This window comes from Protomyctophum parallelum, assembly GCF_964188405.1.
Source record: "Protomyctophum parallelum genome assembly, chromosome: 19".
NCBI lineage: Eukaryota > Metazoa > Chordata > Actinopteri > Myctophiformes > Myctophidae > Protomyctophum > Protomyctophum parallelum.
The window spans coordinates 15,054,222-15,068,143 of record NC_139717.1 but is presented as its reverse complement, the minus strand read 5'-3'; the positions used below and the strand labels follow the sequence as shown (position 1 = coordinate 15,068,143).

Sequence of the window (13,922 nt, the reverse complement as noted above, 5' to 3'; positions counted from 1 at the left end):
GGATCTCTTCTCCACTAGTCCCTCCTTAACATTTAGTTCTACTGGATCTCTTCTCCACTAGTCCCTCCTTAACATTTAGTTCTACTGGATCTCTTCTCCACTAGTCCCTCCTTAACGTTTAGTTCTACTGGATCTCTTCTCCACTAGTCCCTCCTTAACGTTTAGTTCTACTGGATCTCTTCTCCACTAGTCCCTCCTTAACATTTAGTTCTACTGGATCTCTTCTCCACTAGTCCCTCCTTAACGTTTAGTTCTACTGGATCTCTTTTCCACTAGTCCCTCCTTAACATTTAGTTCTACTGGATCTCTTTTCCACTAGTCCCTCCTTAACATTTAGTTCTACTGGATCTCTTCTCCACTAGTCCCTCCTTAACGTTTAGTTCTGCTGGATCTCTTCTCCACTAGTCCCTCCTTAACGTTTAGTTCTACTGGATCTCTTCTCCACTAGTCCCTCCTTAACATTTAGTTCTACTGGATCTCTTCTCCACTAGTCCCTCCTTAACATTTAGTTCTACTGGATCTCTTCTCCACTAGTCCCTCCTTAACGTTTAGTTCTACTGGATCTCTTTTCCACTAGTCCCTCCTTAACATTTAGTTCTACTGGATCTCTTTTCCACTAGTCCCTCCTTAACATTTAGTTCTACTGGATCTCTTCTCCACTAGTCCCTCCTTAACATTTAGTTCTACTGGATCTCTTCTCCACTAGTCCCTCCTTAACATTTAGTTCTGCTGGATCTCTTCTCCACTAGTCCCTCCTTCACATTTAGTTCTACTGGATCTCTTCTCCACTAGTCCCTCCTTCACATTTTAGTCTAGTTTTTATTTGTTGATGTAGTTTTCGTCAGTGAAAAAAGGTAGTCGACGAACACATTTCCTCATAGTTTTAGTCGACGACGAAATCAACACTATCAAGGCAATGCCTGAAAGACATCGGGGTCGCAATTTCAGAGGCGTATTCCCGCGTCGATGTGACATGACATTTCCACAGACGGCATGCGTGGGCCGCAGCTGTGTATGATAATCAATGTTCTTGTCAGAGGAAGCCTTTGAAGTGATAAGTGTTCTACAACCGCCCCCATGTTAGCCCCGCCGCTGTTAGCACCGCTCCACAGGGAAACCAGCAGCGCTGCAAAGAGTACTCAACATTTTACTTAAAAGTGTGGAATTCAAAATGTACCTGGGTAAAAGTACAAAACTGCTGGCATAATAATGTACTCAAAGTACCAAAAGTAAAAGTACTTAATGCGGAATGTCTCATTTCAAGTTTTCAAATGTATAAAAATCTTTTGAAAATAGCCAAAATGTATATAGGATAATAGGGCTGGGTAATGTATGTTTTGTAATAAGAATCCAAATCTACAAAGTAACTAGTAGTAACTAAAGCTGTCAAGTGAGTGCAGTGGAGTAAAAGTACAATATTTGCCTCTGAGATGTAGTGGAGTAGAAGTAAACGTATTGGAAATTGGAAATACTCAAGTAAAAGTACAGTACTTAAATGTATTTGGTTACCACTGGGAACCAGCGCCCACTGACCACACTCGCACAAGTACAGACAGAGCTGTGTGTGAACGAATGGATTGTGATGTAGGACATTAGCTATGAGTCATGACAGGTTGTGAACAAAGATGATTTAGTTGTCTTGATGGAGAGACAGGAAGGGGAGGGGCGAACAAAGGGAAAGAAAGATTGGCACTCTCAAACTCGTTTCTTAAAAAAAATTAATATATATATATATATATATTCTGAGGTGACCCTGAAGTTTCTGTTGTTTCAGACGTAATGTTGAGAAAAACCCAAAGAAATATATCATGGTAGTTATCTCCCTGTTCTTCGACTGTAGACCGCCATTCAAAAGTTGTAATGCACATTGAAATCCATGCAAGGTAATACGGACTTCCAATTTTTCAATACTGCCTCATCAAAGTTAGCATTGTGACTATAATTTGTCAATGACTTGCATGAAAGGGGAGAGGTGGTGTAGTTACATGCTTTAGCAGACAGTTTGAGGGCCCAATGAGAGGGGGAGAGGTGGTGGAGTGACATGCTTTAGCAGACAGTTTGAGGATCCAATGGAGGTTTTTTTCCAAACCGGTTCTTAATACTTTTCAATGGTTCAATATATTTTTCTAAAGTAAAGGGTGATCAATAGCATTGATATATATGGAAAATGGAGTTAGGTGGTTTCCTCCCGACAGCAACGATATATTCCTACAATTTCCACAAAACGTTTTGGTGTGCTTTGCTCTCCTTCTCCAGTTGAAGATGAACGTAATCAAATGTCATCAAACAGTGAATATATAATTATGCTCCTATGCTGACGTTCTCTCTCCCCCGCTGACTCCCTGCAGGGACGACGGGAAGGAGGGGCTCAAGTTCTACACCAACCCGTCGTACTTCTTCGACCTGTGGAGGGAGAAGATGCTGCAGGACACGGAGGACAAGAGGAAGGAGAGGCGGAAACAGAAGGTAAGGACGTGTTCTCCTAAAAGAGGACACCGCAGACCCCACCATTCATCGCCCATCAGCGGGGGTCATCACCATGTTGTCGGACAAGATATATATTTTTTGCCACGGACATACAAAAGGAGTGGACAATAATATTACCAAAAACACATAAATAGTAGGGATGCACCGAAAGGGAAATTCTTGGCCAAAACCGAATACTGAATATAGGAAACAGTTATATCTGAATATGATTAATATTATATATCTTATATATCACTATTTGGTGCCTATTCAGGCCGAAACCGAATAGGCCGAAAATGCATTTTTTTTGCCATTTTCTGCCGAATATTTTCTGCGGACGAATATTCGGTGCATCACTAATAAATAGATAGACTTGGCATTCAGTAAGTGGGTGTTATGATCAAAATAAGTGGTGTGTAAAACAGAAAATGTAAAACTTGCCACGGACGAGACCAAGTCTTTGCCGTCCGCGTACGCCTGTTACGGACATGTTGGTGACCCCCTGCTCAGACCGTCGCCCATCGGGCGCCGGGTCTCCGTCGATGCCGGCGTCGTCCTATTGGTCGTTTCCAGTGGTGGAAAAAGTACTCGCATTTTGTACTTAAGTAAAAGTATCAATGCAATGTAACAGAGTATGAATACTCTGTTACAAGTAAAAGTCCGTGACACAAAATGTATTTGGGTAAAAGTACAAAAGAAAAGAAATCTCTTGAAAACAGCCGATCCACAAGTAGATCGGCTGTTTTCGAATGTAACATCGGGCTGAAGGCGTTAATGCATGCTTGTAAAGTAACTAGTTGTAGTGGAGTACAAGTAAAAAAATACTCAAGTAAAGTACAAATTCCTCATAGTTGTACTTAACCCATTTTGGGCGGGAACCCCTTTTGGTGTTAGCATTATGCTATGATTTAGCTATAGAAAAATCAGTAGATCTACAAGCTCATTGCGCGCCACTCGGTGGCACGCTATGATATTGTAGATCTGCTATTTTTGAAAAATCTAATCTGATCTCAGGTCAAAATTGGTTACGTATACAGTACTTAAGCAGAGGCGTACTGTATCTACAATAAGGCGAGGGCCTGTTCAAATCCATTTCTGGCCTGGCCAAAATCCATACAATGAGAAAAAAGAAAGAAACAAGACCCTATTCGTGGACAGCTGATTGGCCGTTGCGGTAGAGCGCGACCCTCAATCAAGCCATTGGAATGTAAATGCCTGCCTTTCAGCCTCTGCATCCTACTGTCTGGCAGATATATCTCTTTGAAAACCTTTAGTGCTACGTTTGTAGCCACAATTAACACATCTTGCCTGCCCTAAACGTAATTCCGTGGATACGCCACTGTGTCAGAGGGTGGCTGTAATAGGGGATAAAAAAAACGAGGATGTGGGTAAGTGAGGACAGACACGCACACACACACACACACGCACGTGCACATGCACGCAAATGCACTTACTCACGCTGCAGTTAATTAGGCTCCGTGTGGGGGTAAGAAGAGGTGAGCATGAATCACAGGATTGCTGTGTCTTCAGCACAGCTATCGATCGCACTCTCCTGCCTGGGTTAGACTCAGCCGAGAGTCAATGTTACACACACACACACACACAACAATATTACAGTACATGTATTGCGGCACGCGTTAGCAATCACACCGCGCCATCAAGCCTTCCCCACCACACACGTCTCTGTTGTCTGATTATTAAGCAGAATTAATGGGACAGCATCTGCTTCCGTCTGCCCCCCCCCCCCCCACACACACACACACACAACCCTCTGCTTCTCACAGGGATCTGTGTGCACCATCTTCGTCTACTATAAAGCATGCGTACACACACACAAACGTGTACACACATGGTCCAGTGGGGGAATTTCTAGGTACACAAGCAGCCCTGTCTGTTTTGCCTTCATACCCCTGTGTTTGTATTTGGTTGCAAACAAACATGGCACACAACATAGCACTCTCAGTGCGTCCCTTTGAGCGCCTCTCTTCCCTTGCAAAACCCTAGATTACAGACATCTGAGTGAGCCCCTTCACAGACGGAGGGGGGTCTCCCACTCCAAGCACTACTGGGTTGGGGGGGGGGGGTCGATGGGACACTAATCATCACCAGCTTGTGTGTGTGTGTGTGTGTGTGTGTGTGTGTGTGTGTGTGTGTGTGTGTGTGTGTGTGTGACTGTGTTTCTCCATTTGTGGGAAGTGTGCCCCCGGCCCTACGTCCCCTCACAGAGCCAATCGAAGCCTGGCGTGGTCGTGTCACCAGCCAATGATAGAAGGGTGTAATGTGGTGGTTGTGGGTACGCTATGTTAGTGGTTCCCAAACTTTTTCTTGTCGAGGACCCCCAAATTGACAATAATTATCCAGGGATCCCTATAAGAGAAGGTGATCTTTGTGGCTCTAGCAGTGATTCTCAACCCGTTTAATTTCAAGCACCCCCCCATGCATTAGTCCATGGACCCCCATTTAATGGCATTTCTATCTCTGAGACCAACATTTATATCGTAAGATCAATGTTAACGCGTCCGTTTGGTTCCATTTGTACACTGAGTTACAGACCCATAAGGATCCATTTGGCTCCTATACTATCTATCGTTTAGCTGGGGACCCCCTGGAACTAACCTCGAGCACCCCTTGGGGGTCCCCGGAACCACTGCGCTGTGTGACACACGGTAGACTCTGAACAAAAAGTGAGCTTGTCGAGGCACGACGACACTCCGAGGGTGACAGTCACTGTCAGAGTAAGATGGATATTGCGTATACTTTTCCCTAGATAGCCGTCCAAGAGTGTGCCTGCGGTAGAAAGATCTGCCCTTCGGTGCTGCACAGAGCGGCGTCACTGAAATGGGCAAAAATGGACCGCGCGTATAGGAAAAAACCTAGAGTAATGACTTACTGTCAGTATAAGTAATTTGGTTCAGCAGGAGTATTATTATAAGACAGCTGAAGCCGGACCCAACAGTGCCACAGTGGGCTTAAGGGACGATTAATTAGTCAGTTAATCGTTAATGTCATCATCATGACATTGACGATTCATTGACAATTCATTGTCATATTCTTTTTTAAATACCCGTATTGTGCCGAAATGCCCATTTTCCAAGACTCAGTTGTGGCAAAAGAACATTGAATGTGAAATAGTCCAGTCACCGATTATAATACGACCCCGTTTTTTTTTAGGACATTTCCATTGGAAAAAAAACATAGTCTTATATTCAGGCCAAGAGAGGGCAAATGTTATTTAATAATTATTGCGATTAACATATAATATTTTTGTTATTGGCATTGCAGTGGTTATAACCAATGGTATAAATGAAAAATATATATATTTTTACACACGCACACACGCGCACACACACACACACACACACACACACACACACACACACACACACACACACACACACACACAGAGATTAGCTGTTGATAAATGAAGAGCAGTGCAGGGCAGAGGTGGGAGGAGAGACCTGCAGTGGGACTAATCTCATTAGCTCCGGTGTTAGCATCCCTCTCTCAGTGGATAAGCACTAGACCAGTGAGTCTGTCTGTCTGTCTGTCTGTCTGTCCCTCTGACGGCAACATTCAACTCAGCAAAGAGAAGACTTCTAGGGTTTTAGACGTTCGACAAAGGATTGAAAGAGAGCAGGTGACGAGAGGTTGAGGGAACGAAGAGCGAGGTTCCCGTGGGTCCTTAAAAAAAAAAAAATGGTGCAAGAAGCCTGAATATGGCATCGGTGTCTCATTGAGCTCAATGTCTAATTAATTGGGATTCCCCGCTAGTATGTAGGGAGCCTTCTGAAGACTAATTTATGCCTCGGTGAAAGAGTGTCGCTTGACAAAAATGACATGTTTTATTTAATTATTTTCCAACTGAAAAAGGGGGTTGGCGTGACACTTTCCCCCGCTGAATCATAGATGAGGCTTTGGGCTCAGTGACAGTCCCTGCAGCTTTTCACTCACTCACTCACTTCTTTGTATAACTTAACTTTACTTGTCACGGTGGTAAGGAAAACCTTTCCGTCTTTGTCTTACAGACACCGGGAAATGCCTCGTTCCTCAGTGAAATTGACTAGAGTGCCTTACTGCACGCCAGTGAGGCAACTTGAAGTGTGTTTTGTGACGAGGGAGGAGGTGACGGACTGAAATGAAAAGTGACAAAGCCTCGAATGCCTTCCAGCCATTTGATATACGGTTGCAGTATATATATATAGAGACGGCACCCGAGTTCTCCTCCCACTTGCATTAAGTTGCTCAAAAGTGCATGAGGCGCCCAGGCCGTAGCGTAACGGTCTGGGCACCGGACTGGTGATCCAGTCGCAGTGTGCCGCGGGTTCGACTCCCGGACCCGACACGGCCTTTACTGCATGTCATCCCCCCATCTCTCTCCCGTTTCCTGTCAGCCGACTGTCTGTCCCTTCAAAAATCAATAAAAAGGCGTAAGCCGCAAAAAAATATCTTAAAAAAAAAAAAAGTGCATGAGGCAATTTCACTCCTCCTTCCGGGTAGGAACAGAGTGCATTCTGGGATGGATTGGACCCAAACACATGAGGGCGCTGGCCGTTGACTATCATTGCACGCGCTCACGTGCGTTCACGTATGAAACAGCGTTCACGTGTCATCATGAACGTGCGCAATGATAGTCAACGGTTCATGTGTTTGGGTCCAAACGGCAATACCAAATTTGGCCACTATGTCCATTTGGCCTCAGGGTTTCCTCCGGGTGCCGTCTCTATTCATATATACTCTAGGGTTAGACCCACTTGCTGAGACAGCTTAGGTTGAAATGCATGCACGACGGGTCAATACTTAAAGGCCCTAGGCAGTAGTTTACAGTAGTTTACTCTGTTAAGCCGTAATATTATGTGTATGTGTATGTGTGTGTGTGTGTGTGTGTGTGTGTGTGTGTGTGTGAGTGTGAGTGTGAGTGTGAGTGTGAGTGTGAGTGTGAGTGTGTGTGTGTGTGTGTGTGTGTGTGTGTGTGTGTGTGTGTGTGTGTGTGTGTGTGTGTGTGTGTGTGTGTGCGTGTGTATTTGCATACAAGCTGCTTATCATTGCTCATGGCTCATTTTGTGCAGTCGTGGACCAATCAATGTTTTCCAATTACAAAATCAATGTTCTATTACTGTCTTGTCTGAGTTAAACAAGGATTTTTCTTTAAAATCGTATTCAACCTCTATTTGGCAAGCCGAGTCATTAAGAACAAATCGTTGTTTATCAGGCAGAAGGTTATGTTCTGTTCCAACTTCCAGGTTATCTCTTTGACAGGATACATTTTAGACGAATGTCCTACTTATGCCCCGGCGTAAAAGTTGTGAAAATAGCCGATCTACAAGCTGACAACGCCTCGCATTAATCATTTTTAATATCCATCCATCTTCAGTCGCTTATCCGGAGTCGGGGCGCGGGGGCAACAGTTCCAACAGAGAGCTCCAGACTTCCCTCTCAGAGCAACATTAGTAACTTCCTCCTGGGGGATCCCGATTCCAAGGCCAAGGCCAGTTTGGTGACGTAATCCCTGGTCCTTGGTCTGCCCGGGGGTTTCCTTCCAGTGTGACGTTTTTTAATATAATAATTTAAAACAAATCACACTTGTGTGAAGTGAGGGGCGCCTTTTACATTGGGTGAGAATCGCCCATCACATGACACCACGGGGGGCATGCTTAAAGCAAACATTACAAAGTCCATAGACTTGGCCGCCACATGACGTCACGAAAAAAAAGCCGGATGTTGGGAGGGGCTAGCGCCCCTCAAAACCAAATGGCTTTGAGGTTTCCACCCAACAACAGCGAGTGACGGCATTCTTCTTTACAATGGCGGCCTGGCAGTTTGCCTCAAAATGTCTCTGCGGTCACCCCAGGACACATCCATTGTTGCATTCTGCCCAGACATACAGTATACACACATACAGACCTTGTCCATAACAACCCCATTACCACCGCTTTCAAGACCAAGTTTACAATGTCGAGTTACAACACCCCCCTCCCCCTGCCTCCAATCAACCCATCCCATTGCCCCCACGCCTCCCAATTGCCATGGCAACCAAGGTGGTCTGTGGGTGAGAAATGGAGGCAGTGGTCTTCTCGAAGCAGTTATTTAGACGAGCTGGGAATGGCTTGCTCAGCAGGGGGTCCCTTGCTACAGCAAGGCCACATACGTAGCATGCACACATCACAGCCTGCTGCACTGTCAACATACTGTGTAGAGTCTACAGTGTCTTGCACTAAGCATTTGTCGGGCTGCTTTTGTGCAATATTTAACCACATGAACCCTAGCATCCGTATTCTCACACCCGTGTGAAGTGAGGGGCGCTCTCATCATCGTACATCATCATACATCATCTCATTCCGGCCACTTAGAATTTGCGTCCTCAGTCACCTTTGTCTTCAATGTGTGTGTTGGGACAAACGCTCAAAGCTGGCCTTCAATTTTTGTGTCAGGACAATGTTTGTGTTTACACAAACACTCAAAGCTGGACATAGGAGTGGCTAGTGCCCCTCAAAAAATTGTGAACATTTGGCCAAAACAGATGAACATTCAGCGAAGATAGCATATTTACAAGCTCACTCACAACTGAGTTGTGAGCTTGTGGTTATGCTATTTTAGCTTTTTGACGTAAAAACAAAGTGTGGTTACATGGTTAAAAGTGCTGGCCTGGGGGGCACGGTGGCACAGTTGGTAGTGCTGTCGCCTCACAGCTAGAAGGTCCTGGGTTCGATTCCCGCTCGGGACGCTGTGGGTGCTGGCGGCGTGTTTCCTCCTCCATCAGTGCCCATACCCGAGGCGGGGTTGGCGAAAGGGCCTTTCTGTGTGGAGTTTGCATGTTCTCCCCGTGTCCCCTAGGGTAGGTACCCTCACAAAAAACATGCAGTAATCCTGGTCACTAAACTGCCTCCCCCTGGCCAGCCGGGGCGCCTGCTGGAGGGGACAGGAACTGGTTGGAATAACGTGTTCCTTCCACGCGCTACGTCCAACCAGGGAATCTCCCCCCTGTCAGGTGTAAAGGAGCAACTTGGACACCAGGGGGGCAGTCAGACAGATATTTTGTGAAGCCACAAGGAAATCGGGATTTCATGAAAGTTCATATAATGGCCTGTTGTGGCGCTGTCATTGGGCCCAAAAAAACCCATAGCCCCATAGAAGTCCATGTATTTGGGCCCAACTTCACCTAGACTGTATTACCTTAATAAACATGGTCATGAATACTTTTTGCTTCCAGTCACTAGTTTAAAGTCTCATTTCTAATGTCATCATATTCTTTTTGGAAAATTAGAGTCCCATTTATAAAAAGAATGACCATAAAGTCGTGCATGTTCTGAGGGGCGTGGCTACCGTTACAGTCTATGATCGGGATTCCCCACCCACTCGAATCAAAATAAAAAAGAAGAAGGGGGGAAGTCCCGCCTCGTTGTCTGGGCCAGCCAATGGGCCAGCTGGCCCCAAACGGATCTAGAAAGATGGCGACTTACAATTCAAGGACTGACAGGCTTCATTTTACGTTCATGTTAGACCCGGGGAACGCTTTGTCCATATTTTTTACAGTCTATGTTGGACACTCATTCATGAAGGAAGCATTAGTTCAAGTCTGTTGCTCTCCCCATGTCCCTCATATATGGGGACTAGGTTGGCGGAGGGTGTGTAGAGCCCAGGATCACATTAGATAATTGACACAGGGGTGAAAAATGGGTTACAAAATCGTGGGATAAAAATGTAGGGTAAATTTAGGCCTGGATAAGCAGATTGAGAGAGAATGAGAATGCCCTAATGTATTCACGCATACGTGCAATGAGCACTGGCACAGCCCAGTTCTTTTCACAATAATTGAATAAGTGAAATACACACGCAAAGTGTAGGTGCACGCCCTGATAAAAGGGTTTTGATTTAATTTAAATGTTTAATGCAAAAACAAAAAAGGTGGCCTCCAACACAAATTGAATTGCATTGCAATAGCCTGACTGCACATTGTATTTAACTTTAAATGGGCTGGTGTAAGTGTTCTTTCAATCCAAGTTTTATGATAATGTCCTAATCTAAATGGTAGATAATTGTTTGCAGTTCATGCACTTTTGGGGGGAAAGTGTGACTGCACAGCTTAAATTTCAGCAAGGGTTGTGCGGTCGGTTATTTTTACTGGTAGCTTAGAAAGTTCCAAACATTAAACTGGCACGCACAGGACCTGCACAGAATTATGACCGACATTTTGGAGTTATGGTCAATAAAGTTTAGGAATGTGTCTTGACTGTGCCATTTTTACACAGCGACAAGAGGCCACACTGCCACTCGGCGTGCTTTGCACCAAGAGCCCAGGGATTTCACAGTGAGCCTTTTCAAACGGGGCAGGAACATGTTTTAATAATGTCAAACTTGAGACACTGTCTCCCTGCCCGGTGTGACATCCGAGAAAGAACAGGGTTGTGTCTGTTGCACATTTATCATCTCTCCCCTCCATTTCATCTCTCTCTCTCTCTCTCCCCCCTCCCTCCCTCCCTCCTTCCATGCCACTGTATTCCTGGTCCTCTTCTCCTCTCTGTTGTGTCTGACTCTATGCAGCTGGAAATGCCTTATCATGTGTGCCCAGAGGGCCTTATAAGAGTGCTCTCTGAATCCCCTCCTCCCCTCATCACCCACTCAGAGGTAAGACCACCACGACCTGTGCCTCTGGGTTAGCCTGCTGCTGCTCTTTTCTTCTGGGTCGTACTACTCACCACCGCTTTCACTAACTGTCCTCCGATATACTCACATTCCCTGAGTGCGTCCCAGTTCTACACGAGGAGAAGAGGGAGACAGTCAGTCCTTGACGGAGTAGAAGCGAAAAAAATCTTCTACATTCTCCAATATAGTGACATATTGTAAAGTAAGTTTAACATTACAGGTCCATTTGGTTTCATTTCACACTCAAGAGTTAAAGATTTGGTTACCAACTATCCATCATTTAGCTCGGGACCCCCTGGAACCCGGACCACTGGTTGAAAACCACTTCTGTATAGGACCCCTCATTCTCCCTGTAGAATCACCACAAGTTCCTTCACTGTGTTTTCTTTTTGCCCACTTTCCTTTTAGCATACTGTATCGTGTACAGTGTACACGATGAACGGCATACGGTCCCTAACTTTAGCTGGCCTTGTGTCGGACTACCTGTGAGGAAGAATAAGCAGTATAAATTGGGAAGCAGCCATTGTTCACTCACTCCACTAACATCAAGGTGTCTCGGTCCTGTAACATTAGATATTGGCACCGCGTCGATTGCACGTTTATTAGGAATGGGTTGGTTGTAGCCCTCTTTAGGGTGACTATTTGCCTTGCAGATTTCTGTTTGCTGCCTATACTAACAATAACTCTAAAGAACCACTCAAATGTTCTGTCACAACAGGGATTGTTTAGCTTCATTCACATTCATGAGAATCTGTGTTCTTGTGCTGCAGATGTCAAATCCGCTTTGCATCGTAACAATGAATCGCGTATATCGGCTCAGCAAATTGTCAATTTAGGCATTTAGCAGACGTCAATCCAGAGCGAATAAGCACAAACAACACAAGGCAATACATCAAATAAATAGTCAACTAGGATGATCATAATAAGTAAACTAATTAGGAACCTATCATCCCTAACAGTCGAATATTCATACATTAAAACTATAAACACTATAGAATGCCAGCTCAATAATGACCTGGCATCTGTCTACATGACATGCTAAACATACTGCATAACATCTACATTACATATTGTAGCCTTTGCATAAGCCTGGTCGTCGAGGCTAGGGCTAGTGGATGGATGGATGGCTGCATTGATTTGCCATCCACTACCCTATAGCTGTCTACTTCCTGTTTACCTTTATGGCCTGCATGAACACACGGAGCACATTTCATTATTCCCACGAGGCTACGTGGTCATTCCAAATATTATGATAATTCGGCCCACGCTCAATAACATTGACTGCAGAGGAACTTTTTTTCAGTGTGCTGTAGTGTAGATATTAACCTGTGTGTGTGTGTGTGTGTGTGTGTGTGTGTGTGTGTGCTGTAATTCTCTAGATGATTACGGTATTGCTGTAATTACCCTCGTCTGAAAACGGAAGCCACAGATAATTACTGTATAGTGTATACAACACAGAGCTATTAGATGGAGATGCAGTAGTAATAGTGTGTTGCAGTGTCAGGGGCTGCTGTGTTCGTTGATGGGAAAAAAGTACTCGTTTGTTACTTATAGCTATAGGTAAAAGTATTAATACTGTAATGTACTGTAGTCCAGTAATCAAAATTGACGTGAGTAAAAGTACTAAAGTATTGGTGTAAAAATGTACGTAAAGTTCCAAAAGTGGAAAGTACTCATTATGCAAAATGTCCCACATCACAAGTTCAAAATGTATACAAACCTTTTGAAAATAGCCGATCTACCAAGCTCACAGTGCGTGGCGATGCGACGCATTGTGACTCTTGTGAGCTTGTAGATCGGCTATTTTAAAATGGTCGAAATGCATATAGGGCTGAAGTGTTGAAACGCCGGGACAACGCTCCACACGTCCCAAACTCTTCTCCCTTCTGGCTCCAAAACTGTGGAATGCACTTCCCATTGCAGTCAGAACTGCAGCATCACTCCCAATCTTCCGCCGTAGCCTGAAAACCCACCTTTTCAGACTCCATCATGGCCCATAGCACTTACCCTAACCCCTTCGATAGCATTTATGTTGGCTTAGATAGCATTTGACACAGACTTATAGCATGTTATGTAGACAGCACTATAATTGTATTGTATATAGTCATAGCACGCCATAGTACATATGTATAGCATAGTAGTGAATATGTATAGTTTATTATGTATAGTGTATGTATAGTTGTGTATGTATAGTCATATAGATATTCCGCTGTTACCTTCTTAGCTTACGCATGTTTCATGATAAATGCTTTTATGTGATGTATTCCCATGCTTTTGTTCTTGCCTAAATGTAAGTCGCTCTGGATTAAGAGCGTCTGCTAAATGCCTAAATTGTAAATTGTAAATTGTATGTATGTAAAATCTCCAAAGTAACTAGTAACTAAAGTTGTAGTGGTAGAAAACGTACAGCATTTGGCTCTGAGCTGTAGTGGAGTAAAAGTGAAAGTAGAATTTGGAAATACTCAAGCATAGTACAAATACCTCAAAATTGTACTTAAGTACAGTACTTAGGTAAATGTACTCAGTTACCGTACACCACTGGCTGTGTTGTCGTCAGCCCCAGGGTGGTCTGGCTGGTGCTAACGGGCCTCAATGGGGCTCCCAGGGGTTTTACAACAACACTGCACCACAGCCTCCGGACTTGTGCTGAGTCTGTCACATTTCATATACAGTATACACGCGCACACACACACACACACAGAAACTCGCATGCATGCTCACAGACACACACACACACGTGCGTGCGTGCGCGCTCACAAATTCATTCACTTTCATGATTTCACAGACACACAAAACCATACACCAAAACAAAGCTA

The 13,922-nt window shown here is 44.5% G+C and overlaps 1 protein-coding gene across 3 annotated transcripts in view; it reads left to right on the top strand.

Annotated features, from left to right (window-relative positions):
* The window catches only part of wasf1 (WASP family member 1), a 94,378-nt gene that overhangs the window by 63,097 nt on the left and 17,359 nt on the right, over positions 1 to 13,922 (top strand). For 2 of the 3 annotated variants that reach the window (XR_014570744.1, XM_083790300.1), the window contains exons 5-6: positions 2,349 to 2,466; positions 11,005 to 11,088. Coding sequence is in view for 2 of the 3 variants with exons in the window: in XM_083790300.1 (XP_083646426.1) it covers positions 2,349 to 2,466; positions 11,005 to 11,088 (202 nt within the window). In the remaining variant the exon portion in view is untranslated. The remainder of the gene's footprint in view (positions 1 to 2,348; positions 2,467 to 11,004; positions 11,089 to 13,922) is intronic. The other variant, XM_083790301.1, reaches the window with a different exon arrangement.